At 43.1% G+C, this 23,945-nt stretch overlaps 5 protein-coding genes across 8 annotated transcripts; 1 reads left to right on the plus strand and 4 right to left on the minus strand.

The window, feature by feature from the left end:
• Nucleotides 1–248: 248 nt before the first annotated feature.
• ccdc66 (coiled-coil domain containing 66) lies at nt 249–5,146 on the plus strand. Of its 2 annotated transcripts, none has more exons than XM_077726629.1 (20): nt 249–447; nt 582–640; nt 715–737; nt 935–1,096; nt 1,313–1,448; nt 1,540–1,612; nt 1,972–2,066; nt 2,197–2,237; nt 2,318–2,410; nt 2,541–2,675; nt 2,743–2,912; nt 2,986–3,235; nt 3,606–3,663; nt 3,725–3,778; nt 3,852–3,969; nt 4,049–4,178; nt 4,254–4,288; nt 4,543–4,661; nt 4,822–4,877; nt 4,953–5,146. In XM_077726629.1, the coding sequence occupies exons 1-20, from the start codon at nt 437–439 to the stop codon at nt 5,058–5,060; spliced, it is 1,926 nt and encodes a 641-aa protein (XP_077582755.1). In that variant the 5' UTR covers nt 249–436; the 3' UTR covers nt 5,061–5,146. The 2 variants fall into 2 exon arrangements, with proteins under 2 accessions (XP_077582755.1, XP_077582754.1); XM_077726628.1 differs by having other exon boundaries at nt 251–447; nt 1,256–1,448.
• Nucleotides 5,147–6,496: 1,350 nt separating this feature from the next.
• Nucleotides 6,497–9,653, minus strand: tnnt2b (troponin T type 2b (cardiac)). The gene is made up of 10 exons (XM_077726632.1): nt 8,843–9,653; nt 8,737–8,755; nt 8,429–8,492; nt 8,237–8,353; nt 8,097–8,174; nt 7,418–7,519; nt 7,244–7,350; nt 7,087–7,177; nt 6,862–6,902; nt 6,497–6,615 (listed from the first exon to the last, which is right to left on the minus strand). Exons 4-10 carry the CDS (start codon nt 8,333–8,335, stop codon nt 6,579–6,581), a joined length of 555 nt encoding a protein of 184 aa, XP_077582758.1. The 5' UTR covers nt 8,336–8,353; nt 8,429–8,492; nt 8,737–8,755; nt 8,843–9,653; the 3' UTR covers nt 6,497–6,578.
• Nucleotides 9,654–9,885: 232 nt separating this feature from the next.
• Nucleotides 9,886–13,706, minus strand: tnni1b (troponin I type 1b (skeletal, slow)). Of its 3 annotated transcripts, XR_013327644.1 has the most exons (9): nt 13,458–13,706; nt 12,893–13,349; nt 12,690–12,821; nt 12,452–12,541; nt 12,198–12,374; nt 11,981–12,140; nt 10,149–10,273; nt 10,031–10,082; nt 9,886–9,938 (listed from the first exon to the last, which is right to left on the minus strand). XR_013327644.1 is itself a non-coding variant. In XM_077726633.1 (5 exons), the coding sequence occupies exons 1-5, from the start codon at nt 12,899–12,901 to the stop codon at nt 12,039–12,041; spliced, it is 510 nt and encodes a 169-aa protein (XP_077582759.1). In that variant the 5' UTR covers nt 12,902–13,706; the 3' UTR covers nt 11,650–12,038. The 3 variants fall into 3 exon arrangements, 1 of the variants encoding a protein (XP_077582759.1); XR_013327643.1 differs by having other exon boundaries at nt 12,893–13,706; XM_077726633.1 differs by lacking the exons at nt 9,886–9,938; nt 10,031–10,082; nt 10,149–10,273 and having other exon boundaries at nt 11,650–12,140; nt 12,893–13,706.
• Nucleotides 13,707–14,193: 487 nt separating this feature from the next.
• On the minus strand, nt 14,194–17,277 carry LOC144203253 (cysteine and glycine-rich protein 1-like). The gene is made up of 6 exons (XM_077726631.1): nt 17,005–17,277; nt 15,825–15,934; nt 15,086–15,254; nt 14,770–14,899; nt 14,596–14,689; nt 14,194–14,528 (listed from the first exon to the last, which is right to left on the minus strand). The coding sequence occupies exons 2-6, from the start codon at nt 15,931–15,933 to the stop codon at nt 14,452–14,454; spliced, it is 579 nt and encodes a 192-aa protein (XP_077582757.1). The 5' UTR covers nt 15,934; nt 17,005–17,277; the 3' UTR covers nt 14,194–14,451.
• A 1,111-nt stretch (nt 17,278–18,388) lies between these two features.
• Nucleotides 18,389–23,825, minus strand: lmod1b (leiomodin 1b (smooth muscle)). The gene is given in 7 exon segments (XM_077726636.1): nt 18,389–19,130; nt 19,702–20,011; nt 20,181–21,517; nt 23,125–23,438; nt 23,441–23,479; nt 23,482–23,500; nt 23,503–23,825. Coding segments are annotated over 7 exon segments (2,115 nt in total). The 5' UTR covers nt 23,572–23,825; the 3' UTR covers nt 18,389–19,103.
• Between the last annotated feature and the right edge of the window lie 120 nt (nt 23,826–23,945).

Below are 23,945 nucleotides of genomic sequence, written 5' to 3' on the forward strand. Positions count from 1 at the left end.
ATAGCTGCATTGATATGGTTTATCCCTCCAACACTACTACTTTATATCTAAGTCCCAATCTTGCGCATAATTCATGTAAATGTAATTGTTTCCCATAAACATTAAACAGGCCCATTCTGGAGAAAGTATCTAAAAATGAACCCACTATTACCGAGTTGTCCGCAAACGCAACATCGCACTAACGGCAGGGTCATACGACGCAAAACTCCGTGATTGGCGGTTCATTCGAAAGTCTCAACTACCTAAGCCAATCAATGAGGTCGCTGTCAGCCTCCAGCGTGCCCAATATAACAACCAGGAAAGCCTGGGAATCCAATACAAGCGAAAACAAACAGCCTTCTGGATTTTATTATACTGCTTGTGTCTGTGAATCGACCACCTCACTGATTCATTTTTAATGTAACATTTATTTTTTGGCCGATCATCCTATGTTGCCATGTATCTCGGGTACGTTTGTTTTCAGATAAGCTCGCCTAGCATGTTGACTCGCACTTCTCACTGGATTCAATTGAAATGGAATATGATAATTACTCCATACTAGGATGAAGAAATATATATTTTGTGTGTTTGTCTTTGGGCAGAGATGGCCTGCTGTTTGAACTTCAAAATGGAAAACCCAAGTTGGTTGTCCTCAATCAGCGTAAGAATATTTTCCCGCATTCCTCTCCCTTCTTTTGCAATAACGTTCATATTTTCATCATTTCTCCATTATAGGCGTTGAAAGAAATAATGTCAAGGTAAGAACCCCTCAATAATGAGCAGATTCTTTGCAGTGAAATAATAAATGATGTGCTTTTTTTAACATGCTGAACTGTCAACATGGGACAGTTACTTCATAATACAGCCAATCAACAAGGACCTCTCCATCCCCTTTAATGTTTCTAATAAGCTTTAAATAAGTATAAATACAGACAAATTGGGATATTTTCCTCAGAATTCCCTTCGGACTCGACCCAGGGGTACCAAGACCCAATTGGCGGAAAGTGGAAACTCCTTTAGAACTGGAGCGGTGGCAGCCAGGCTACGAGGTGGTCTAACGGCCTCCAAGACATGGGAGCGTACTACAATAATGCCTGGAGTTAAAACTGCCCCCAAGGTGAGTTTCCCAAAACTATTTTTAGTGTAGATTGATGTAAAACAGTCATCAAATTGGGAGATTAGAGGCATGACATTCCTTTTTTTTTAAGTATTTAACTAGGGATGTCAAAACTTGACTTTTAATACTGACTAGTGGCGTTACATCTGTGTATTGGAGATGAAGTCAGAGCTCCAGAAAAGCAGCTGCACATCAGCCGAGGAAACGTCTTCACAGACCGCGGAGACATCCGGATTGACAAATTCGCTCGATGTCGACCTACCGAGAGATGTGGTGGTGTGTTCAAGCGGTGAGGAGGATTTGCACGACATCCAGGATGCCCCAGTGGAGACGGGGGAGTCCAGTCTTCCTTGTGAGTGATGACTAAAAACAAAGCAAAAAAACAAAAACATGTTGAATAGACATTTTATCGCTTTGATACTCAGTGTTTTTACAATGCGCAGTACAAGACGAATTAGCAGAGGCAGGTGATGGAAAAACAAGAAATGAGATGTCGCCACAAGAAACCGTGTCAAAGTGAGATGAGGAGCTTTGCATGTTTATATTTATTAGAGTTTTAAAGAACCTGAAAAAATACTGGATTTTTTTGGAACTGTTGTAACACTAATATATAATTCTTGGGAGGGCATTTTATTTTATTTTATCAGGAACCAAAAACAAACATATGTTAAAGAAAGAATAGGAAAATGGACAACAACAGGTTAAATAGGCATCTATTAACAGTTTTCCAGATAACTATAACCTAAAATATGGCTAAGATTTTCTTTTTTTACATTTATAAAATAAATTGGTGGTCTGTGAGCCCTTCCAGATCAAATGGATGGAACGACTGTTGCCATCAATGGTAGCCAGTAATATTGATGATGGCTTTCTAGGTCTTACGGAGGTTTGGTGGGCTGGCTGGAGCAACGTGACGTTGACACCAGAGTGAGTGAGAAAGAAAAAAAGGCGCAGTGGCTGCAGCAATTAGGTATTTTCTCTTTCTTATTTAAAAAAAAAAAGGCTGGCTAATTCATAACCTACAGAAAAACCTACTTCAGTTGAATTGCCGGTGTATTTTTGGGGGGTGGACTCAATTGTTTCTAATTGTTGTGTTGCAGATGCACAGGTGGTGCTGAAGCAGCAGCAATGTTTACCCTTGGTAAGGCTGCAGGGAAAATGGAAAATATTACATTTAAGAAGTGCATTGTCTAGGGTGGTGATTTACAATGCAAACTTTAGGTTGAAGAGGAAGGAGGAAGTGAGCGCCCCCTACAGCTGCGGAGTCACCACAGGGAGCAGCCGGCAGCCATTAGGTCAAGCCTTAGACTTGGGGTAAAAACACCAAATTGATATATCAAAAAAAAAGTCAAGATTTTTTCATGAAAAGGAATTTTTTTAAAAAAATGAATGCTAATGGGATAGTTTGACGGCTGTAATTGATTAATGGTGGTCACCTTACAAGGCGGTGACTCCCGAAGAGGAGGCGTGGGCCTTCCAGAAGCGAGAGGAGCAGAGGAAGCTCTGGTTGGAGGATTTGGACCGACAGAAGGAGGAGAGCAGCCAACGTAGGAGACAGGAAAAGACTCTGCTGGCTCAGGTCACCACCCCGTCTGTTACCAACGATGGCCGCGACACCCAACTCAAAGATTCCACTATGTTCACAGGAGGAGGATCACCAGCTTTGGGCTGCACATTTCGACTCGATGCAGCGCAAAGCTCCGGCCCTAACTCTACCGCCCCCCGTTGACCGAGAGCCGACGCCCACCTCGTCCACGACGGGGGGTGGCGACGTCCCAACGGTGGGCGGCGGAGCCAAAGACGCCCCCAAGAGCAGGTGATAGCGCTTTTCCCCAGGGGGAAAATAAGGGGGGGATATAAATCACGAATAAACGGGCAAATTTTGCTAGCTATCTCCGGAGCATGACAGCCTTGCTGGACCCCATTCAAATGGAGGAGCGGGAGAGGAGGAGGCTCAAGCAACTGCAGCAACAGAGGGACATCCAAGCTCAGGTGGAGGAGCGGCAGAAGCAAAAGAGGGAGGAGGAGGCTCGGAGGAAAGAAAAGGAGGAGCAAGAGGAGAGGAAAGTCCTGCTGGAGAGGGACGCGCTGATCAGGAGGTTCCAGCAGGAGGAGGTCAAGCAACGAGACCGAGGCAAGGTCAGTACAGAAAAAAGTACTCTGGTACCTCTAGTTGCAAAAGTGGTTGGAATTTTTTCATGTTGTTGTTTTTTTTACATTCAAATTACATTATTAAATTAGTAATACATATATTGAAGAGTTTAATTAAAAAAAGATTTTTTTCTTCATATATTTTAAAATTTAATTAAATGTGTAAATTGAAATGTAGTTTATTTTGTAATTCAACTATCAATGGTATATTTGATGAATAAAACCATTAAAGAAGCATAGTCAAGTTGACTGATGCATTCTTTACACAAGGGAAAATGATTGTTTTTTTTTTTTTAATTAAATTTGTTGTCTTTTGTTTTTTTCCTTCCAAAATATAAAACAACTTGTGATAACATAGGAGCAGCCCAAAATTGATGCGGAAGATGGAGAAAGAAAGAAGTCAGTGCACGGATGTGGTGAGTAGAAGTCACTAATTGTCTATCGAGTGCGCCTCATTGACACACGTGTGGCATTCAGCTCCACATCCGGCGAGGAGCGCAGACGAGAGGAGAGACACGGCTGTGCAGACAGGTTAAAAAAAAACAAAAACAAAACCTAGTATTCCTTAATTTAGCTGCTAATATCCAGCCGTCTTTGTGCACAGACACACTCACTGCAGCTTCTTCGACCTGCATTTGCAAAGCCGGCAAGGAGAACACAGCCGCCAAAGGAGGCCCCACGCTCAAGACGGAAAAAACAAAGCCCGGCTGGAACAAACGCAGGTGACGTAGTTTTAGTATAGTGCCTGTGATCATCTACTGTTTGCCGGCATTTTGCCTCTGACATTGTTCTCCCGAACAGGCCCGACCAGCGTTTCATCCCGGCGTCGGAGCGTTACCCAGCCACGCTACAGAGGAGCAGGCAGGAAAGTCGACTCAAGAGGCAGGAAGAAATGCTTGGTCTTCAAGAGCGGAACTGCCAGTCGCGGAAAGTGAGCACTGCGATGCAGCATCGTCGTGTTCGTATCCGTGTCAGGACTTTTTCCTGACTTGTTTGTTGCTTGCAGGACAACTGGAAGCGTGCCGGCACCTCTGCTCAAAGGTGAGATGTGATGTCCAACATTGCCTTTTTTCTTTATCACTAACTAATATGCGCCGTGTTATGGCGATTATGTCTCCAGTTTGAATTTGTATAGTAAAGCTCGTCTAATTCATCTTCTTCGGAGCCACTTTCAATTTCGTGATCTGGGGTCTTTAATATATTTTTCTTTTATCATTCCTTATTCAAATGTTACCACTAGAGGGCCTGGGCGTGACAGAATTTCTTATCCTTGCTGTATGCTTTTTACACTTCAGGGAGTGCTCCCCTCCCAACACGCAACCCTCAGTTCCAGAGTTCCAGTTCATCCCTTATATCCGTACAGAAGACGTCATCCACTTGGACCCCACCCAGACTCCTTTTCAAAGTCAATCAGGTATGTGGATGTCTTTAAGTTCTCCAAGTTTTTTTTTTAACTACAAAAAAAGAGGTACATTTTCTAATCCGTGAGTTGCTGATGGATTGTGGCTTCTGCAATACTCCCTATCTAGAAATATATTCAAAAAAATGTTGACAATCCTTCATTGTTTTAACAGCTCCGAGCCCACAACGACAGCAGGAAATCTTCCGAGGCCTCCAGCAACTACGACAGGTAACAAAGTCAACAAAGGTACAGAAAAGGGGGACAACATGTTTTCAAAAACCACTGCATTTGTCTGCTACATAGGGTTTGCTTCAGAAACAGAAGGAGCTCGAGAGTGACCTGCGAGGGGGTGGCAACCAGCGTTCAGCTCCGTCCAAGTCTTCACATTCTCGTGGTCTCAAAGATCTTTGAGAGAGAAAAAGGGGCCTTTACTCTAATTCCTATGCCTGTGTTTTAATTTATTGCATTTGTTGGAAATAAAAGCAAAGTGACCAAGATTTTGTTTGTTTGCCTATGTGTATATGTCTCAACCTATTTTCAATTAAACACATGCAAACTCCACACAAGCCATCTAACCCTGTCAATGAGTTAAAAATGAAAATCCCAAAATATTAGCAATAAAAAAAATCATATTCTCCTTGTGATCTGTCATGTACAAAAACTGAAAAAAATAGTATCAACACTATTGCTATCAAATATCATATCCGGATATAACATTTCAGTATTGATAGTTCGATACTTTGATCCAAATTTAGATTTGTGTGTGTGTTGGTCGTTTTATTCAATTTAAAAATAAATGAAATCTAATTTTGAAATGTGTGTGTGTGCTGTTTCAGCTTAGCATGCTTCTTCAAAGGCTTTTCCACCCTGTCAGGTCTTTTCTTCCTGAGGACCAAATGCAATTAGTTTCTCGGCTGAATCTTGTCCTGCCCCCAAATTATCATCCTTGGTTTTTAGCATCAAGTGAACTCAATGACTCATTTTGGGGCTTTGGCGCACAGCAGGATGGCAATGGCGAAGACAGCGAAGACGAAGAAGGTACTCTGGTTTTTGGCAGGCGCTCCTAAGATGGTTTGGATGGATGTCAGCACGGCATCTATAAGCAGCAAACCTCCTAAGTGTCACGTTGGAGCTGGGGTAAGACCTGAACCTCTTAATGCCTTTGTCCTGAATTCTATTCTTTTACAAAGGGGCTCCATTGTGTGACAGCAAACTTTTTTAGTGATATCAGCGTTTGCAGTGGCCACACTTGCACCGGCGGCCTGGATCCTCCACCACTTGCCCGAGTATCGTCGCACGTCCCACCGCTGCAAGCCCGATGAATGACTGCACCAAATGGTTTCCATAATTTTGTCAAGTTTGAAGATATACTGCAGTATTTCATTCTGAATTGGCATTTGATGCTCTTGAGAAAGTGCAATCCTGCGAATGTGTGTAGGTCAAAATAAATGTTCTTGGATGAATAAACACTTTCTTTACTTTACTATAAGTAGTATTGCACCTGCCACCACCAAGTGTATTTCTACTACCCATAAATGATCTAGTCATAATAACATTTCATTTCATTTCATCTCCTGGGGCCTGCGTGGGTTTTCTTTGGGTACTCCGGTTTCCTCCCACATTCAAAAACATGCCTGGTAAGCTGATTGGACACTCTAAATTGCCCCTAGGTATGATTGTGAGCGTGAATGCTTGTTTGTCTCCTCGTGCCCTGTGATTGGCTGGCTGCCAATTCAGGGTCAGAAGTCAGCTGGGATAGGCTCCAGCACCCTCTGCCACCCTAGTGAGGATAAAGCATTTCTGCAAATGAGAGATGAGATGAGATGAAACAACAACAAAATGGAAGGTGCATTTGCTGCTTGCTTTTTATTTGAGGCAAATGGCCATGGGGATGCTTTCCTATTTTTATCAACACGGAGACGTTTGATGTTACTTCCTCAAGCCTCGCTTGGGTCTTCCCTTTGAACTGAAAAACAAAGCTCAAATCAGTACATCTGAGCCGCTCACAAACCACGCGCTGTTGTTTTTAGCGGCGTGATTTGAATGGCATGGGGGTCACCAAATGATCGTGTTGCACTTAAGACCTCTCAGCTGTTCTACCTCATCTCTCCGCACTAACTACTTATACATGCATGTTACATAGCCACACTTGAGGCACCTTTTTGTCCCCAGTTAAGTCCCGCCTCTTCCTAAAATAATTGGGTGGACTTACACTTTTTGATGGTCTGTCACACGGTTCCTCAGAACAGTCACCTGCGAGTGCACAAGTACAATTTAGGAGAGAATGTTGTCACTTTAATTTGTTGAATGTGAGTTAAGCACAAGAAAAGCATTCCACAGGGCTCAATTTTAGAGCCCCTGCTATCTTGGAATTATGGAAATATTATTAAAATGATGTCAATCAATCGATCAGTTTAAAACAAAAAAATCTTTTCACCTCATATTTCTGCTTCATGTATTTATACTGAAGCTCAAACTTCTCCGCCTCCAGCTGCCGCATCCAATCCATAAGCTCATTGGCCTTTTCCCTGCAGAGACACGTAGATAGCAATGACTCGGTCGAAAGGTCGCGTGATCGGTCGCCAGATTGCCACCTGAGTTGCTCCTCCCTCAGGTGATCGATGTCTAACTCTTTGCGCCGGTTGTTGAGGACCTTCTTTTTCATCTCGCGTCCCGTTTGCCGCTTGGGGCCCGTCTGCGTCTTCACAAAGGAAATCAAACATTACAAACTCGGGGTATTTATGAATAGATGAATCCTATTTGATTACTTTATAGCCGACGAAGCTCAAGTTGCTCAGGATGGACTTTTTCCTGGCCTCGTCGTGAGCTTTCTTTTGGGCCTCTTCCTCTTCCTTCCTCGCTTTTTCCACCTAAAATAATATTGAAATATTAAAAATGAGCATAAAGTATGACAAGTTAAACAATCATGAGCTACAAAAAGACAGAAAGTGTATAGGATGTCAATTATATATATATATATATATATATATATATATATATATATATATATATATATATATATATATATATATATATATATATATATATATATATATATATATATATATATATATATATATATATATATATATATATATATATATATATATATATATATATATATATATATATATATATATATATATATATATATATATATATATATATATATATATATATATATATATATATATATATATATATATATATATATATATATATATATATATATATATATATATATATATATATATATATATATATATATATATATATATATATATATATATATATATATATATATATATATATATATATATATATATATTAAAAGTCAGTATTTTTTAAAAGATTTGTTGGCAAGGCAATGTGTCATTTCAAACCATTGTTTGGCCGTGGCTGTTTTTTCCAAACCAAACCCGATCGAGAATAACGAGTGGCACTCACAGCCATTTTGTTTTGCCGTTCTTTTTCCCTCTCCGCTCGGATCTTCATCTGCTCGGCTCTCTCGGAGCGCCGCTTCTCCTAAAAGGGCGAGAGCGGAGGGAGCGTCGAGGAGGCGTCGACGGGCGGACGGGAAAACTCACGATGCGGTCGGTGAGGCCGTGGAGCTCCTCTTCCTCCTTTTTGCGCTTCTCAAAGTGGTCCTCGATCAGGGTCTGGAGCTCTGTCAGGTCTTTCTCCATCCGCTTGCGGTGGATGTCCTGGAAGGAGATGCACCGAGCTCACCAATCGGTCCATATCGATAGTCGGGATTTTAAATTCTGGGTTGGCCTCACGTCAAAGTCCACAATTTCGCCTTCCGGGATTTTAGGGACCGACAAGCAGGCAACAAAACCAGGCCTGAACAAAATTCAGAATCATAAATTTAAAAAAAAAAAGTAACATATACAGTACATTTTATGGTCATAGATGTTAGTAATTAAAATGATAACACTGTGAATTAGCAAATATAAAAATTAAAATGGTGAATGAAGCCACTTTAATGAATGAAATTAGGTTAAGGTTGTGGGTTATAGTTATAAGATTCTTTTATCTTATAAATGATTTAAATTGAAATCCATCAATTGAATCCATCATCTCTCACCTTGATCTCTTGTTGCCATCTTTGACATAAAAAACAAAAAAATATACATTTACTATATAATATCCTTTCAATTGACAACATGACAAAACATGACATTAAGCCTCACCTTCTTCCTGCTCGTCACCGCCAACTAAGAAAAATCACAAACAAAAGTAACAGCTGGCAAAAATGCTCACTTGAAAAATTTGACAGATTTGTATAAAAAAATCATTAAAAGCTTTACTAACTACCACAACACACCCTGTGAATACTATGTAGTATGTATACATATTCCAGGGTTGAATAAGCCAGCCAACATTGGTGTTCATCATTTGAAATCATTTACACTACGTATAATATATATTTTTTGTTTTGTCATTAGTTAGTTAGTTAGGCACTAGTTAGCCAGCAAATGCAATACTGCTGGTAGGATCGGACGCCGAAGATAACCCTATTCAACACGCTGGCAGTTAAATTGGGTGATTGGCATCGGGGCATAAAGGTCAAGGCGGTAGACGGGCGCAGCTGCCCGGACGGTGGCAGCGGGACAAAAATACAAAAGAGCACAGCGGTTTAGCACGCGACGTGATAAGCGTGTGGCTTAAGCACGGAAAGCAGCTAATAACGTGGCAGTGATAACACAAGCAGCTGATGGGGAAGGGTGGCGGGCAACTTTATGACTTTTAAAGCCCCCGAAGTCCCGCGACAAACAACCGCAGATAAGGGGTGTATTTGTGGCAGTTGCAAATGTCACGTTGTGATGGAAAATGACAGAAAGTCACGACACGCAAGTAGCCTAAAATTCACAAGGAAGTCACTCACAATTACCGTTTTTACTCGCTCCCCGAATAACCCTTAAAATTGCATGACATCGTTGAATTTGACAATTTCTCCAGTATAAGCCGCCCCCTGATTCCTAATTTTCACTTCCATATTCAATAATAGGTAGTATGAATGTGTTACTTTGAAGGGAAAATCTTAAGAAAAATCATCGCACATCGTATTTCTGAGATACTATATGAATCAAAAGCACATAAGGAATTCATTCAATTTAGTACATGCATGTGAACAAAAACAATATTTCTGTGTATTCTCCAACATTCCTAGCATGGTCATCTGCAAATATTGAATATCAACTTAATTGTTTTAAATGATCATGCAATGATCAGACCTTCTTTGGCATTTTCTATGTAAAGCACGTGTCAAAAGACTCACGTTGTTCCCTGCAACAAAACACACAGACACACCAAAAACAAGGCCTTAGTCCCAGGTTTCTCCATCATGGCATCACGTCGCCATCTTGTCGTATACTCACTCGTAGGCCTCCTCCTCGTCCGACATTTTTGCAGCCCGCAATGTACCTGCGCCTTTCAAAACAACACCCAAAACGTCACTTTGCGCTTAAAATGAAAAGGCAGCCGCAGCGGACTCACCAGGACACTGTGGCGAGACGTCGACAAAGGGTGAAAGTGTCCACGCCGTCCCCCCGCCCCGGTCCGGGTAAGCTTTTAAACCGGGGTCCGGATCACATGGCGGCACAATGGCGGCGGCCACATACCTGCAAACAGTTGGCGAAGGCCATTCAAACATACGCTCTTTACTGGATGTGCTTTGACTATTTTTACACGGTTAAAAACCTGGACGCGTTGGACACTACAGTGGGGATTAGAGTAGGCTTAGTGAGGACGTGTAAACCTACTCCGGTGGGCTCTCAGGGGCCCCCCCGGCCTGCTTCTTTGATTTGTAAGAAGACTTTTATTAAGACCTTGCTCGCAAATGAGTGCCAGGGTTGTGTAACTGGCACAAAAGCGTACCCATGATGCAATTGGACCCTCTTCAGCATAGCTGCATTGGAGAAGATTTTAAAAGCTTATTAAAGAACACAACTACATTTTCATATATTAGAATGATTTCAAAACTTTTTCGACCATCAGTGGGGTTGCTAATTGTTAATTGCATCATTTGTACCACGTATCTTGAATTTAATTGAATGCTTTTATTGTGTAATAAAATTATAAGATTCAAAGCTTCACTACCAAGTGGACAAACAGCAAACATAAATAATCAATACATAATAATAATATATAAGAATATAATTAATAAGTAATAATTAATATATTATTATTAATAATATTATTTAATCATCATACTACTACTACTAATAATAATAAACAATCGAGTCACTGCCACCCAGTGGACAGATGAGGACGCATCAGATCTTGCTAAGCTATTAGTGTTGCACCGAAATCGACATCCACATCAGTACCGATACGGCACTAAAATGACGTCAGGTGTATCGGGGAGTGCGAAAAAATAATGTGCTGATACTGCGCAATGTGTATTTTTCGAGGTCATTTCCAAGCGCCAGTCGCCCTACCCAAGATGGCTACCAGCAAGAAAAAAAAGAGCGCGTATTGCCCTTCCCGAAATGATGGAATACATGCAAAGTAATCAAAAGTAAAGTACGTAAAGTTGTCTGTTGAAAGACGTACTTACTACTGCATACATTCACGTTGGTAGTGAGTTGACATTACCACCGTGTGGTCAAAGTGAGACCTAACATGCATGCACGGAAGCTAGAATGCTAAATTGCTAGCCTTCTAACTACTTCTCTAGTCAAACAGGACCTAGCATTACAATTTTATGCATTATGTGGTTTTTTCTTGTTGAAAATCCAACCTCCGTTTTGCAGCATAACTTTTTCATTACTACTTTCCTGCTGAAGAAGGAAAACCTCTATGCCATAGAAATTAGGGCCTAAATTCTAATCAATCAGCCAATGTCAGTACTGTACTGTCTATTTTAAAAAGAAAATATGTATACTATACTCTACTATACTTGCTGACTTAACTATTTCAAGTCATTCCTCTCGCAGACTGGTCAGATACTTTTTTATACTTTATATAATATATAGAATTCCGAAATGATACCATATAATATGAAACAGCTCATTTTTATTTCATGATACTCAATTACTGCATATTCTGTTATTTATTTTTTAGTACTTGGTGTTACCAGTCACATTTAGTCCTCTTTATTAGCAATACTACTATCAGTCTTGGCATTAGTGTTTGTTTACTTTTACCAAATCTGAAGAGGTTAGTTTATGCTCAGTTTGATGGGTATGAAAAACAGTTTTTGTCCTACTTTTTGGCCAAAGATGGTAAGGCTTGATGACCTTCCATGAACAGAAAACTGAATTTGTCTTTTGTCTTTATTGCAGTGTCAAAGAAAGAAAACTGGAGAAAATTGAGTGTTTTCATACTTGGTTTTCTGCTGGATTGAAATGAATGAAAATGCTTCTTTTTTTGTTTGGCGAGGCTCTACTGGGCGGGAGCCCCTGCGTCAAACATCTTCTTGCGTCCTTCCATGCCAGACATGGCCTCCACGTTCTTCCTCCAGTCGTTGACTTCCGCCGTCTTTTCCTGAAAATGGAACGGTCAATATTTGGGACTGCGACTTTGCCTTCCAAATGCACTGACCTTCTCCGCGTCTTCTTTCTTGACAGACTTGAGGTTGGCTCGCAGGTCCAGAGACACTTTGTGCTTGGAGCCCAGCAGTGAGCGCAGGATGGCATCGGCCGAGACCCTGACACGCCGAAGGCTGGGTCGCTTGAATTTCCCTCTTAGGTCCAGCACCTTGATGTTCAGATCTTTAATCTAAAAGGGGAAAAGAACAATGAAGTACTTTAAACATTTGCTGTGCAAGTTTTGTTTTGTTGTTGTTGTTTTTTTACCTCTCGTGAGTTGTGCAGAACTTTGACCTCGATATCGTACCGTTCTTCATCTACAATGTCGATTTTGGAGTGAAGTTCTTCACATAGTTTCTAGATGTATAAGTGAAATAGCGGTCATAGTTTGAATTTTTGTCCAAGAAAAGTGGGAGCACTTTGATAATCAACCAATAAAGTCATTTTGAGTATTTCAAAAATAAGAGACACAAGGAAAGGGCATAGTGAATTTAGAATCAGGCACCTGCAGCTCCTCCAAGCTCATGGAGTTGATGTTTAACGCGGGTGCGTTTTCGTCCAGGTACTTCTCCTTCTGGGCTTCCTTTTCCAGCTGCTCCTGCTCTAGATCTTCCTTGGCCTTGGCCACCATCAAGCTCTGTCGCGCAACAACTCAAGTTATTGATTTCCTACGGGGTCGGTCATGCAACCGTGAGCGACATCACTCACCTTGAGCATGAGCTTTCGTGAAGCTGAGATTTTGGATTTCTTCAACGGGAAACGATAATAAAGCACCCGTTAAAAGTATTTCATGGCTACACTACACACGGGCAAAATGTCTTTCATCTGGTTGGAATTTGGATTAAATTCAGGATCGCGTTCTCACGGACACCTCAAATTTGGATCCAATTAGGACTAGACTGTTCTTGCTTTCAAATATTTAAAAATGGGAGAAGCCTTGACAATGGTACAATTCCTCCGCCCATTGGTACTTCCAACATTATCTTTATTTTGCCTATTTCCCTCCATTTTTCAGGATTTAGCTCACTCTGCTTCTACTTAATGAAATGCATTTTCCAGTTGGTCGAGTCTTGATGAGGTCAGAATAAGATGCCTACATAATGCACCAAAATCTGGAATCCATGTAAAGTTATACTAGTAGGTAGTTTGAAATCGTACCTCGGCCCTGTAATGGAAACAAACAACGGCATTAGCACTGATTGTCTTTCCTAATCGGGCTCTAAAAATAAACAAAGGCGAGATGACATACACACAGACACAAAACAACACTTACGCTTTCTCAGGCATCTTGTCAATCCGCGTTGATCCTGAAAGACAAAAATAACACCTTTTGGGGGCCCCCAAAGGATCTTAATACACTTTCCACTCCAGAAACATTCCACCGCATTGATGAGTGTCTGTCTGGCATTTCCCAGAATGGAGCCGTCCCTATTTATTCAATTACTCCCAAGTCTTATCTTATCGCAATCCGTTCATTTTTGGGGTGTCTTTGTTGTAAAAAGGAATAGCCTGTAACATCAAGCTGCCGACCGAGCCCCCCTCCCATAACCCCCCCATATTTTAGTATTACTCAATGAATTTTTGGCAAAAAGACCCGAGCGAGGGCAGACGTGAGAGAACAAAATGGCAGCAATTACCGAGGTTACAAAATGTTACGGATTTTTCTTCTTTAATACAAAATAATGTAAGCAACCACACAGTTGATAGACACGATCAAACGTGTATTATTGTCCCAAAACCCTATCGTCTTAACGGAATTTAACCTAAAAAAAGGGTTATATGCTAAATTTATGCGGTGAAAATGATGATTTGAAGGATAAAAGCGTTGTTAGGCCTTACGTACCTTAGTGGGAAGATGAAATGAGACAAAGTGATGGGAGGAAGCACAGACGAGGGCATATTTATCTCTTACCCGCTTTTGTCCCGCCTCCCTTCGCGAACACACCCCCCATCAAATATGTTATGTACACTTGATAGCTTAATTCAATACTACAATAAGACAAGTGACGTAGATGCTGGATTTTTATTTTGTGCTTGACTAAAATGACCTTTGACCTTTCCGTCTTTGCTTTTATTCTGTTAACTCCGTAACGGATGCAATTGACAGCAAGTGCTGGGATCAACGTGAAACATAGCTCGTCTTTCCCCTATCAAGCTTTCGTGACGCATCAAATTCCCAAATTCTTTCCTCGACTTTTGAGCGTGGCTAAAGCGGGATTGGCGGTTGTGGATGTCAACAAAATGGACGTGGCTCAAAACACGAGGCTTCACTTGGAATGAGCCAGAGCTCCCGCCCCCTGACCAAAACCGAAGCCTTTGGGTCCAAAATTCTTGGCATAGCAGCCTGTAAATTCACAAAGGAGCACTTACAACCGCGTCTTAGCATTGTTAGCTTGTTGACGCTAGCCTACCTTTACAGAAGATTTCGCCGTCCCTGTCCGCCAAAGTGGTGGACTCCAGTCCTTTGCCGCAGTTGGCGCAACGGAAGCAGCTTTTGTGCCAAGACTGAGCAATAAAAAAAAGTGGGTAAATGTTAAAAAGAGTAATTGTCAATTTTGTTAAAGAAAGTCTGGATTTTCCCTCACGTTGCCGGCGCCAATAGCTTTCTCTGCTGCGTAGACCGTTTTTCCGCAACGGGGGCAAACATCGCAGCCGCTGGCTTTCGTGGCGAACTTGGAGGAATTTGGGTTATTGGTCGCTTGGTGCTGAGTTTCTCTGTCAGGGGAAGGTTAGATTGTTGGTCAAAATGAAGTTTAAATAACAGGAATAGGAATATTAAGCTACTTGGCGGCCATGGAAAGCGACCCACTTTCACTTGGAATAGTATTTTCAGTTTTCCTTTCTTTTTTTATTGTAAGATGGAAAAAGTAGAGTGATTTAGTCAAATATAGACCTCCTTACATTGGCACTTTAATTCCGAGAGCCTCTCCCGTGTCCACGCTGAGGGTCCCCGCTCCGCCGCCGAAGCCATAGCCCTTGGGCCCGTACTTCTTGCCGTAGCACGACTTGCAGTAGATCTCGTCGACGTGCACGGCCACCGTTGTGCTGTCCAAGTTCTTCCTGCACACCACTTCCAACCAAAGGAGAAGTAAAAAAAAAAAAAAAATCAATTGCCTACATTCTAAAGTCCAAACGCTTCAGAGAGCAATTTTTTTGGCTTCATTCCAAACGAGATGATTTATCATTTACTGGTTACGTTATATTTTGCATAATTTTTACGGGTCTGAAAATATGGCCATCGGATTAGCATCGTTAAAACATAACATGAGAAAAATGGGATTGGATTCAAAGTCAAAAAGTCAGTATTACAGACTACCTTGCAGTATGAATTGTATCACATCATTTTTTTGTAGAGATTTTTTTTGTGTGTGTCACTTGACCCAGCCAGAGTGAATCCAGTTGGAATCGCCCCGCAAATGCTGTACGTCATTAGAAAAGAAAACAACTATGCGGTAGATAAACACTGTGTTCTCGGGCGGCGCGTGCGCTTCATCTTCCATAAAAGGCCAAGTTTGTCACACGGATTCAACCTCGCCATACAAGGACTCGGATGTTTCCACACAAACATTTGCCCACCGCGATCCTCCCCGATGCACAGCCACACCTTGGCAGCCCTCGCGTCGGACGGTAGCAAACTTACTACACAGGAAGCATGATTTATGCCAGCTTTTGCCTTCGCACTGCACTTCCTCTGCAAAGTAGACCGTCTTCTGACAACAGCCACACTTGTTCCCACCTCCGAACGGCATCCTGGGAACAAACAAACGATACCGTTAAATCACGGACATCAAAACTACGTACGGTGGGCCAACTGTGGACCAATGTGGACCGCTGCCCGGTTTTTATTGTCCAGCAACAATTGAATGTTCGGCCCGGCGGGCGAGTGGTTAGCATGTCAGCCTCACAGTTCTGCGGTTTAGAGTTCGACCCCAATTGGCTCCTCACTGTGTGGAGTTTACATGTTTTTTCCAGTTTCCTCCCACGTCCCAAAAAAAAATGCCTCTAGGTATGAGCATGAGAGTGGATGGTTGTTTGTCTCCTCATGCCTTGCGATTGGCTAGCCCCCAATTCAGGGTGTACCCCGCTTCCGGCCCCAAGTCAGCTGGGATGGGCTCCAGCACCCCCCGTGAGCCTAGCGGTTCAGAAAATGAATGAACGACATACAATTGTAGTATAATGGCAGGCCAAACACTGGTGAGCATTGGGAATTTACTTTGGGGTAAAAATGAGACAACAATGAAATGGTAATAAAAAGGTGTATTAATAATATAAAATAATAATTCTAATTAAGATCTAATTAATTTAATACACATTAAACTTTTGGAAATGAATGGCAACAAATGAGTAAAATTGTGTATTTTATCCTAGTATTTTATGTGTGTTTTGATAAATCTCCCTCACACAGCTAGCGGGAGTTAGGAGATAATAGATTAAGCTAATAATATTTAAATAGATGACCACTGGAGGCTAACATGACACTAAAGTCAAATGAATTGAAATAATCCTTTGATTATTCTGAAAGTGCTCCCTGGAGAAAGCAGTATGAACAACCCGAAATATAAAAAAAAAAATAATGTTTGTTTTTTTGGGAGAGGGAGGGGGTGAATTAATATTTCGATCCATGCTGAATGGGAGTCATCTACTTGATTCGCTTTTGTAAACAGGACGTTCCTTGGAAGCAATATGAGGTAAAAACTAACTTTTCCTACTTCAAAGAAACAGAATGGTTGAATAAGGAACAAACCTGGAATAACAATGAGCTGCTTCCATAAACAACCCGGTTTTTAAGATAAGTAAAAGAGAGCAAACATGATTCTTACCTGGCTGGATGTGGTCCCTCTGTAATGAAGACCAATACAAGAAATCAGAAGCTATCAGGACACTGACTTGATCAGTGGGAGGAGCCACAAGAATGTGTGTGTATGAGTCAGCGTGTTTATGTGGTTTGTCATTTGTCTTTTTTTTTTTTTTTTGTCTAAGGGATGACACATCATGGTTTGGAGTAAGACACAAAGATGTGGCTATCATGTTTGTCAGTTCAAAGAAATTCCCTTTTCTCGGTTCCTACATTTTGGGTTATTTCGTTTCGTTTAGCGTAGTTTAGTTAGGGTTAAACCTTCATTTATTAAATCAACAAAACAATGTGCTATGGTTGCTTGTGCAGCGAGCTCCAGGTGCACTTTTCTAGCACTGCCCAGTGCAATCTGTCACTATCCAATCACAGGCCTTGTTGTCGCCAACTCCAATTCTGATTGGTTAGAACAACTGTCTGACCGACACGGGCCCCGCAGAATTAATTATGAAGGCTGTATTTCCGACCCTGGCAACAAATAATCGCTGAAATATGATTGGTTAAAATGCTTGAATATGAAAAGACAATCTGGAAGCAAGCGGCCAAACGAGTGAGCGGTCGGCCTCACAGTTCTGGGGTTGTGGGTTTGAGCCCAGCTTGTTTCCAGGCTTGCGTGGGTTTTCTCCAGGTACTCCAATTTACCTCCCACATCCACAAAGTGTGACGTAAAATGTATGCTAGGCTAGCTGCAAGTGTGTACTGTTGTCCTGCGATTGGGTAGCTGTAATTAGCTGGGATTGGCTCCGGCACCCCCAGGATAAATGGTTCAGAAAAAGAATGTAATTGAATCTGGAAGCAATTTAGGAAAAAGGAAGTTGACATTTGGAATTATTCAAAAAGTATTGATGGACATAATTTATAATGAACATTAGGCTATTTAGTACTATATGCCTGTGTGTATGTGTGTGCATATTTTGGCTCCAAGAAAACATCACCATGTTTTTCATTCCTTCAGCAGACAGACTCCAGCAACAGTCGGAGTCGAAGCACCAAGGAATGAATTACAACCCGTCAGCCTCCAGAAGAAATGACCAAATATGGACATTTGGCATCCAGGCAAAATCAGACCGAAATCGGCCTAGCATTTGTTGCTCCTATCTGCTTCGGCCGAAATGGCGACTCAATGCCGAAAAGTAGGAAGATTATTACTGGTTGTGTGTAATTTTTGGAAGAAAGTGGTTGTACATTAAAAGTGCTGAAATGGAAAGACAAATCTTTTGGTCTCCATCTCCAAATGTTGTCATCATTCACCACATTGCTATTTGGTTAGTCAAAATAAAAATACTGTGTAATATCTTTAAAAAAACCTCAAAATGTTGCTTTATTTTCCATGAAAACGAGCACAAATGCCATAGGCTATTTACTCTTTTTATTCAAATATTTAAAAAAAAACAGACAAATAAATGCTCATGCTGATTTGAGTGTATTTAATACATTTGTCAGACAATAGCAACATAGCAAGCCTTTTATCGAACACCGTAAGAAATGCGTGTCATCATTGCAAAAAAAAGTGCCATGACGTCTTTAAAGAAAAAAAGGGAAGCTCGATACAAGCCGTTATGAGATATTTCAAGAAAGTTGCATTAGCACTGACGAATCTCTATTCCTAATTCCTGATAAGCCAATTTAAAACGTGCTTTTTCTAAATCAACTTTGCCTGAGATTTGTGTTGCTTTTTTCCCCTCCTGAAATTTTCCTCCCACTCTTTCGTCCTTGTCACGTGTAGGGTTCTAAATAAGAAACGGACGCGGCTATCGCTAGTTGTTTTCTAAGGCATTCGCATTCATACATGAGCCAATATGTAATAAAATACTTCTTAGTGCAAAAACAAATGAACAGACAAAAGCAACATGAATCCCTGACAGCTAAATGCACGATTGCCGTTCACTGCCAGGATTCTTTTGGTCCAGTATTCCACGGAGAGGACTTGGGGGTAAAAAAAAAAAAAAAGGCGGCCTTGTCGTTCAGTACCGTGAGGAGGCCTCTCCGTCCGAGGGAGGCTTGAGTTCCTTGCGGCGAGATGTCCGTTCTCTTGCGTTCTTCAATTCCACGTGTCGGATGGAAAACTCACTGCAGCCACTTGGGGACGGGCACCTGTAGGGTCAAGGTCCAAAACATCTTGCATGCATTACTCAAGTACAGTGTGTAGGAGGAGCCAATTAGCAAATTCTTAAGTGGGGATTAGGGATATTTTGAGGCTGATTGGTAGAACTCATCTCTCTCATCTCATTTTCTGAACCACTTTATCCTCACTAGGGTCGTGGGGGGTGCTGGAGCCTGTCCCAGCTGACTTTGGGCCAGAGGTGGGGGGAATTTAGAGTGTCCAATCAGCTTACTATGCAAGTCTTTGGAATGTGAGAAGAAACTAGAGTACCCAGAGAAAACCCACACAGGCCCTGGGAGCACATGCAAATTCCACACAGGTGGAACCACCTGGATTTGAACCCAGGTCCCCTACAGTGAGGCCAACATGCTAACTACTCATCTGCCGGGCCCCCCATTGGTAGAACTGTTAGGACATATTAAATCCCCATCTTTGGATCGGGTTAGCACAAATCGGCTGCCAATTGCTAGTCAACATTTGCATTTCAGGATCAGGTCCTCTTTTTAAGAATAAAAACAAAATCAAATTTCAGCTTTTTAAAAAAACATTTTGTGACCTTACCTTCTTGAGTTGTTGGACGTTGCTCCCCCTAATGGAGGCGAGGAGCTGGTCCCTGGAGTTCTTGGTGCCGCCTCGAGCCTTCCCATCCAGACTCCTCCGTGACACCGGCGACAAAGAGTTCCGCAAAGAGTCCACTTCCAGCTTGAGAGGCGGAGGAGGTGGGGGTACTCGCCCAGGCGGAGGCGGGGGTGGCGGCGGAGGGTTAGAGGCCCCGGCTCCCCTCTTGGGGCTCAGTTTGGGTGAAGGTAACGGCGAAGGCATCGGGGACGGTTTCGGGGACGCCATTGGGGAGTTCCATGTCGAGGAATTTCTGGAAATGAAAATGGACTCTTAGCTCAGTAGTCAGCACGTTGGACTTAGTTAAATTAACGAGTTAGCCCGAATACATTAACAACATAGACATGATGAAAAGACCAAAATCCGTCCAGACACCTTTGGTGATCTGGAAGAGTTTTTGTGTGTGTTGACAGGTGACGCACCTTGGGGAGGCTCCACTGTCCTGCTTGGGCACCTCCAGAGTGTCTTTGTTGTCACTTGCGTTCCCGGCCCGGGCCTGCTTCTGCTCCTGCAAGCGTTTCTGGCGCTGGCGGTCCATGTTCCGACTCAAGATGTTGGTGGTGGTCATCCTGGGACCGGCCAGCTCAAAGTGATAGCCCAGTTTAAGCAGGGTAGTGTTCTCCTTCAGCACCTTGGTCATCTCCATCTCCGTCTTGCCCCCGCAGACGTGCCGCTGGTTCTGGAATCGCAGCTCGGTGAGGGTGGAGTTGTAGCGCAGCGCCTGGATGAGGGCCAGGATGCCCTTGCCCGTGAGATGGTTGGAGTCCACGTTGATGCTGGTGACGGTAGAGTTCCGGCGCAGCGTGCCGGCGAGGGCATAGGCCACGTGGTCGTCGGCGCGGCAGTTGGCCAGTGCCACTTTCTTCACGCAGGTGTTGTGCTGCAGCGCCTCGGCCAGCTCTATCAGCGTCTTGGTCTTGATGGCCTCGGAGTTGTTGACGTTGAGCTCCGCCAAGGCCGGGTCGTCGCTTCGCACCTGCTCCAGGAGCTCATCGAACATGCCAGAGTCTGGGTCTTCCTCCCCTTCTTCCGACTTCATTTTGCCGCTCGGCGACACGCAGTTGACCACTTCTTCTCGTTTGTCGGCTTTTTGCTCGCCGACTTTTTGCTCGTCGGCTTTTTGCTCGTCGGCTTTCTCCTCTTCCACTTTATTCTCAGCCACGCGATCGCCATGGTTGAGCAGTTCCTCTCTCCTGGTGGCATCCTCCTTCTCAGAGGCCTGCCGCTCCAGCCCACGAGCCGTCTTCTTCTTGTCCTCGCACCGAGGGTTCTTCTCCTCGCTGCTGTCCTGAGATATGCTCTGCTGCTTTTCCAACATTCGGGAAACCAATCCCTGCGTCCTGAAGCTGTCGGATCGACGCAAACGCTCTTTGCCGATTTCCTTCTCACTCTTCTCGCTCTTTTCACGTAGCCTAGAGATGATGTCCTTGGTCTTGGTGTCATCCCTTCTCCTGCATTCGTCTCGACGGACGTCTTCTTTCTTCTTCTTCTCCTGCAGCTTGGAGATGACATCTCTCGTTTTACTCTCGCGGCTCTCCCGTCTGTCCGTCGCGCTGCCGAGCTCGCCTGCCGTTTTCCCCTCGATTCCATCCTCGGGGACCACCCGGGTCTGACTTTGCTCCTCCTTTGAGGATTCCGCTTTTCTGCCACCATCTCGGAACGGGTTTCGGCCTCCCCTCTGGTCTCCGGCAGCATCTTTTCCTTCCTGACTCATCTTCTTTGGGGAGTCCTGCTTCCGAATTTCCTTCTTGCTTTCAATCTGCGAGGAATAATACATGAGAGCATGTTCAACAGTGCATTTCAGAAAACATTTTAACCACTTAACATATGTTGTACTTCCAAGATTGACCTGTAAGGGGCAGTCTGGTGTCAGACTTTAGTGAAAGTATCAGGAAATATGAAGAAGAAATCAGCTAATGATTAACAATGTAATTTTTTTTCAAAGCATTTAATTATGTACGCACAGTATGAATGGGTTACAAAGTGCTAGTCAGGCAGAGCAACCTAGCGGGCCGATTCGGACCCCCTAGCGGGCCACTTCCGGCCCACGGGCCACACATTTGATGCTGCTATTTGAAAGTAAACCTTCAGTATTGTCGTGCAGTTCCTTGTGGATAATTACCAGATGATAATCATTTAGGATCAGCAATCAAACCCTCCCCCCGATAATCAAAGCTCTGAAAATGTAACGAAAAGTGTGGACAGATACTAAAACCAGTGCCGATCGTCTGTATTTGCAGACAAGCTCTTTACGACTGTCCGGCTCGTCGTCTGTGTGTGACGCGGCAAGTGTGTTTATAGTGGCCATTTTCTTTTTTTCTTTTTTAATGGCTAAGGTTTGCCAAGTGTTTGATTTGCGAGGCCAACGATGCGGCGGGCTAGCGGACACATCCTTAAAAGGCAGCGAGCGTAGGAGCGATCAAGCGAGGAATTCCTGCGAGGCCTGGGATTAAGGAGTCGGACGCCCAAACCATTGCTTACGAACTCCCTTGGTGATGTACGAGGGTGCTTTGATTCAAATCGTATAAAGGGACATCTAAAGGCTCGCAAAAGAGGGGTTTGTTTGCACGGAGCTAAATGTCAAATCGGGCCACAGGGGGCTGGGGAATATTTTGGGAGGCCCAGAGGAGCTCCGTTGAGGATCTGATGGATCCAGCTGGCCTCTTGCTTCAATCTGGCCTCACAAATATCACTCAGGCACGCTCGGGAGATTGCCATTCGACTTCCATCTATGTTTTCGGGGGCTCGTCCCAGCTGACTTTGGGTGAGCGTAGCGGGGTTGGCCCTGGATTGGTCGCCAGCCAATCATAGTGCTCTTATGGACAAACTGCCATTCATTCTCAAAGTCTGTTAGGAGTAATGTCGTTGGTATGCAGGCTTCCTCTAATTGCAAAGGAGTCAAAGGTTTCTGCCAAAAGGGACAACAAAATCGAATGTTATTGTATTTCCTTTAAAAAAAACAACAAATAAAATTGATTTTTTTTAAGAATTTGAGATTCTTTTTACTTAAACAAACCTTTCCTGTATTTTTAAATCTTTAGAGAAAACAATAACTATTACTTCATTCGCGACAAAGGCGGTTTGACGACCCTTTAAAATTTGGGACTTTAATGTTGGATCTGAAAGTTAATGCTATTTGGAGATGAAGTTATACATTTATTGGCAACACGATCTAATGTACTAGACTGATTCCCAGTGATCATTGGCTGGCAGCCACTCTCAGTTCAAATGGATTGGACGTCTACTGATGTCAATAAGAGCCAGTGATTTAACCATTTTTTGTATGAAGGAGGAATTTGCATAGAAGAGAGGTTTGGTTCGAACCCTGAACCTAACACTGGATGACATTTATGAGCGGAAACTTACCCGGACGGCCTCATTTGCACGGCAACTTTTATCGTCTCGCCGGTTGTTGTCGCCTTGACCCACAGGCTGGCCTTCCTCCGGGTTGACGTCGGGCACCTTCATCATGTCCTTCTCCAGCTCCTCCATCTCCTCCGGGGAGAGCGTGGACAACAGGGTGTCCAGGTCCGGGTCCTCGCTCACCTGCCGCCCCATGCGGGTCAGACCTCGCACCTTTCGCCTGGACATACTTGGTAAAGCTGTTTGAAAGTCAAATGAATCAAAACAAAAACAAAAAAAAAATGAAAGTATCAAGCAGGTTTCAGGCAAAATGATCCCCCATACGTCCCAGAAAGAGCGAGGCGTGGATCCCGGCCGCGCTCACATGCTTGCAAAGAGGGGGCGAGCAGTGACGGAAGGCTGCCGAGAGGCTGGGACATTCCTTGGAATCCTGGGAAAATGCATGTCCATGTTCGGAGGATGGTGCGCTCCTTTAAAGGGAATGGGAAGGGCGGCAGTTTACTGAGGTGCCAGATGTGACTTAGTGACTTAGACTATACTCCACACAATTTCTCTTGTTACACAATTGCTATTTGGCCTTATTTTTGGAATGGCTTTATTTTGGTGGGGGGCACTCAGATCGCTTTAGATGCCTTTAATCTTCTGGGAATGGAAAGCACTTTTCTTAACAAATTCGTCAACCTCGGCCAATTGCTCCCCTTATTAATGACTGCTTAAAGCATGACAATATTACCAGTCGACGATGATGTTTTCGTCTGCACGATCTGGATTCAAGCCGGAATGGGGAAAACAAGATGAAAATTCATACTAGGAAACCACCAGAC

The sequence above is a fragment of the Stigmatopora nigra genome, chromosome 10, assembly GCF_051989575.1.
Source record: "Stigmatopora nigra isolate UIUO_SnigA chromosome 10, RoL_Snig_1.1, whole genome shotgun sequence".
NCBI lineage: Eukaryota > Metazoa > Chordata > Actinopteri > Syngnathiformes > Syngnathidae > Stigmatopora > Stigmatopora nigra.

Coding starts and splice junctions, on each gene's coding strand:
- ccdc66 (XM_077726628.1), top strand. Junction 1,613..1,971: donor CCACAAGAAACCGTGTCAAA/GTGAGATGAGGA, acceptor ATGGCTTTCTAG/GTCTTACGGAGGTTTGGTGG. Junction 3,236..3,605: donor AGCAACGAGACCGAGGCAAG/GTCAGTACAGAA, acceptor GTGATAACATAG/GAGCAGCCCAAAATTGATGC.
- tnnt2b (XM_077726632.1), bottom strand. CDS start 8,335: ATGGAGAAAGACCTGACAGAGCTCCAGACCCTGATCGAGGACCACTTT. Junction 7,178..7,243: donor CTGAGGGAGGAGCAACTCAG/GTGGCAATCTGG, acceptor GTGTCTCTGCAG/GGAAAAGGCCAATGAGCTTA. Junction 6,616..6,861: donor GTGACAGACCATCAAAAAGT/GTAAGTCCACCC, acceptor TTTGTTTTTCAG/TTCAAAGGGAAGACCCAAGC.
- tnni1b (XM_077726633.1), bottom strand. Junction 12,375..12,451: donor TTCTGCACAACTCACGAGAG/GTAAAAAAACAA, acceptor TTCCCCTTTTAG/ATTAAAGATCTGAACATCAA. Junction 12,141..12,197: donor AGAAAGAAGACGCGGAGAAG/GTCAGTGCATTT, acceptor TTCCATTTTCAG/GAAAAGACGGCGGAAGTCAA.
- LOC144203253 (XM_077726631.1), bottom strand. CDS start 15,933: ATGCCGTTCGGAGGTGGGAACAAGTGTGGCTGTTGTCAGAAGACGGTC. Junction 14,900..15,085: donor CTCGGAATTAAAGTGCCAAT/GTAAGGAGGTCT, acceptor TTCCCCTGACAG/AGAAACTCAGCACCAAGCGA. Junction 14,529..14,595: donor CGGCGAAATCTTCTGTAAAG/GTAGGCTAGCGT, acceptor GTGAATTTACAG/GCTGCTATGCCAAGAATTTT.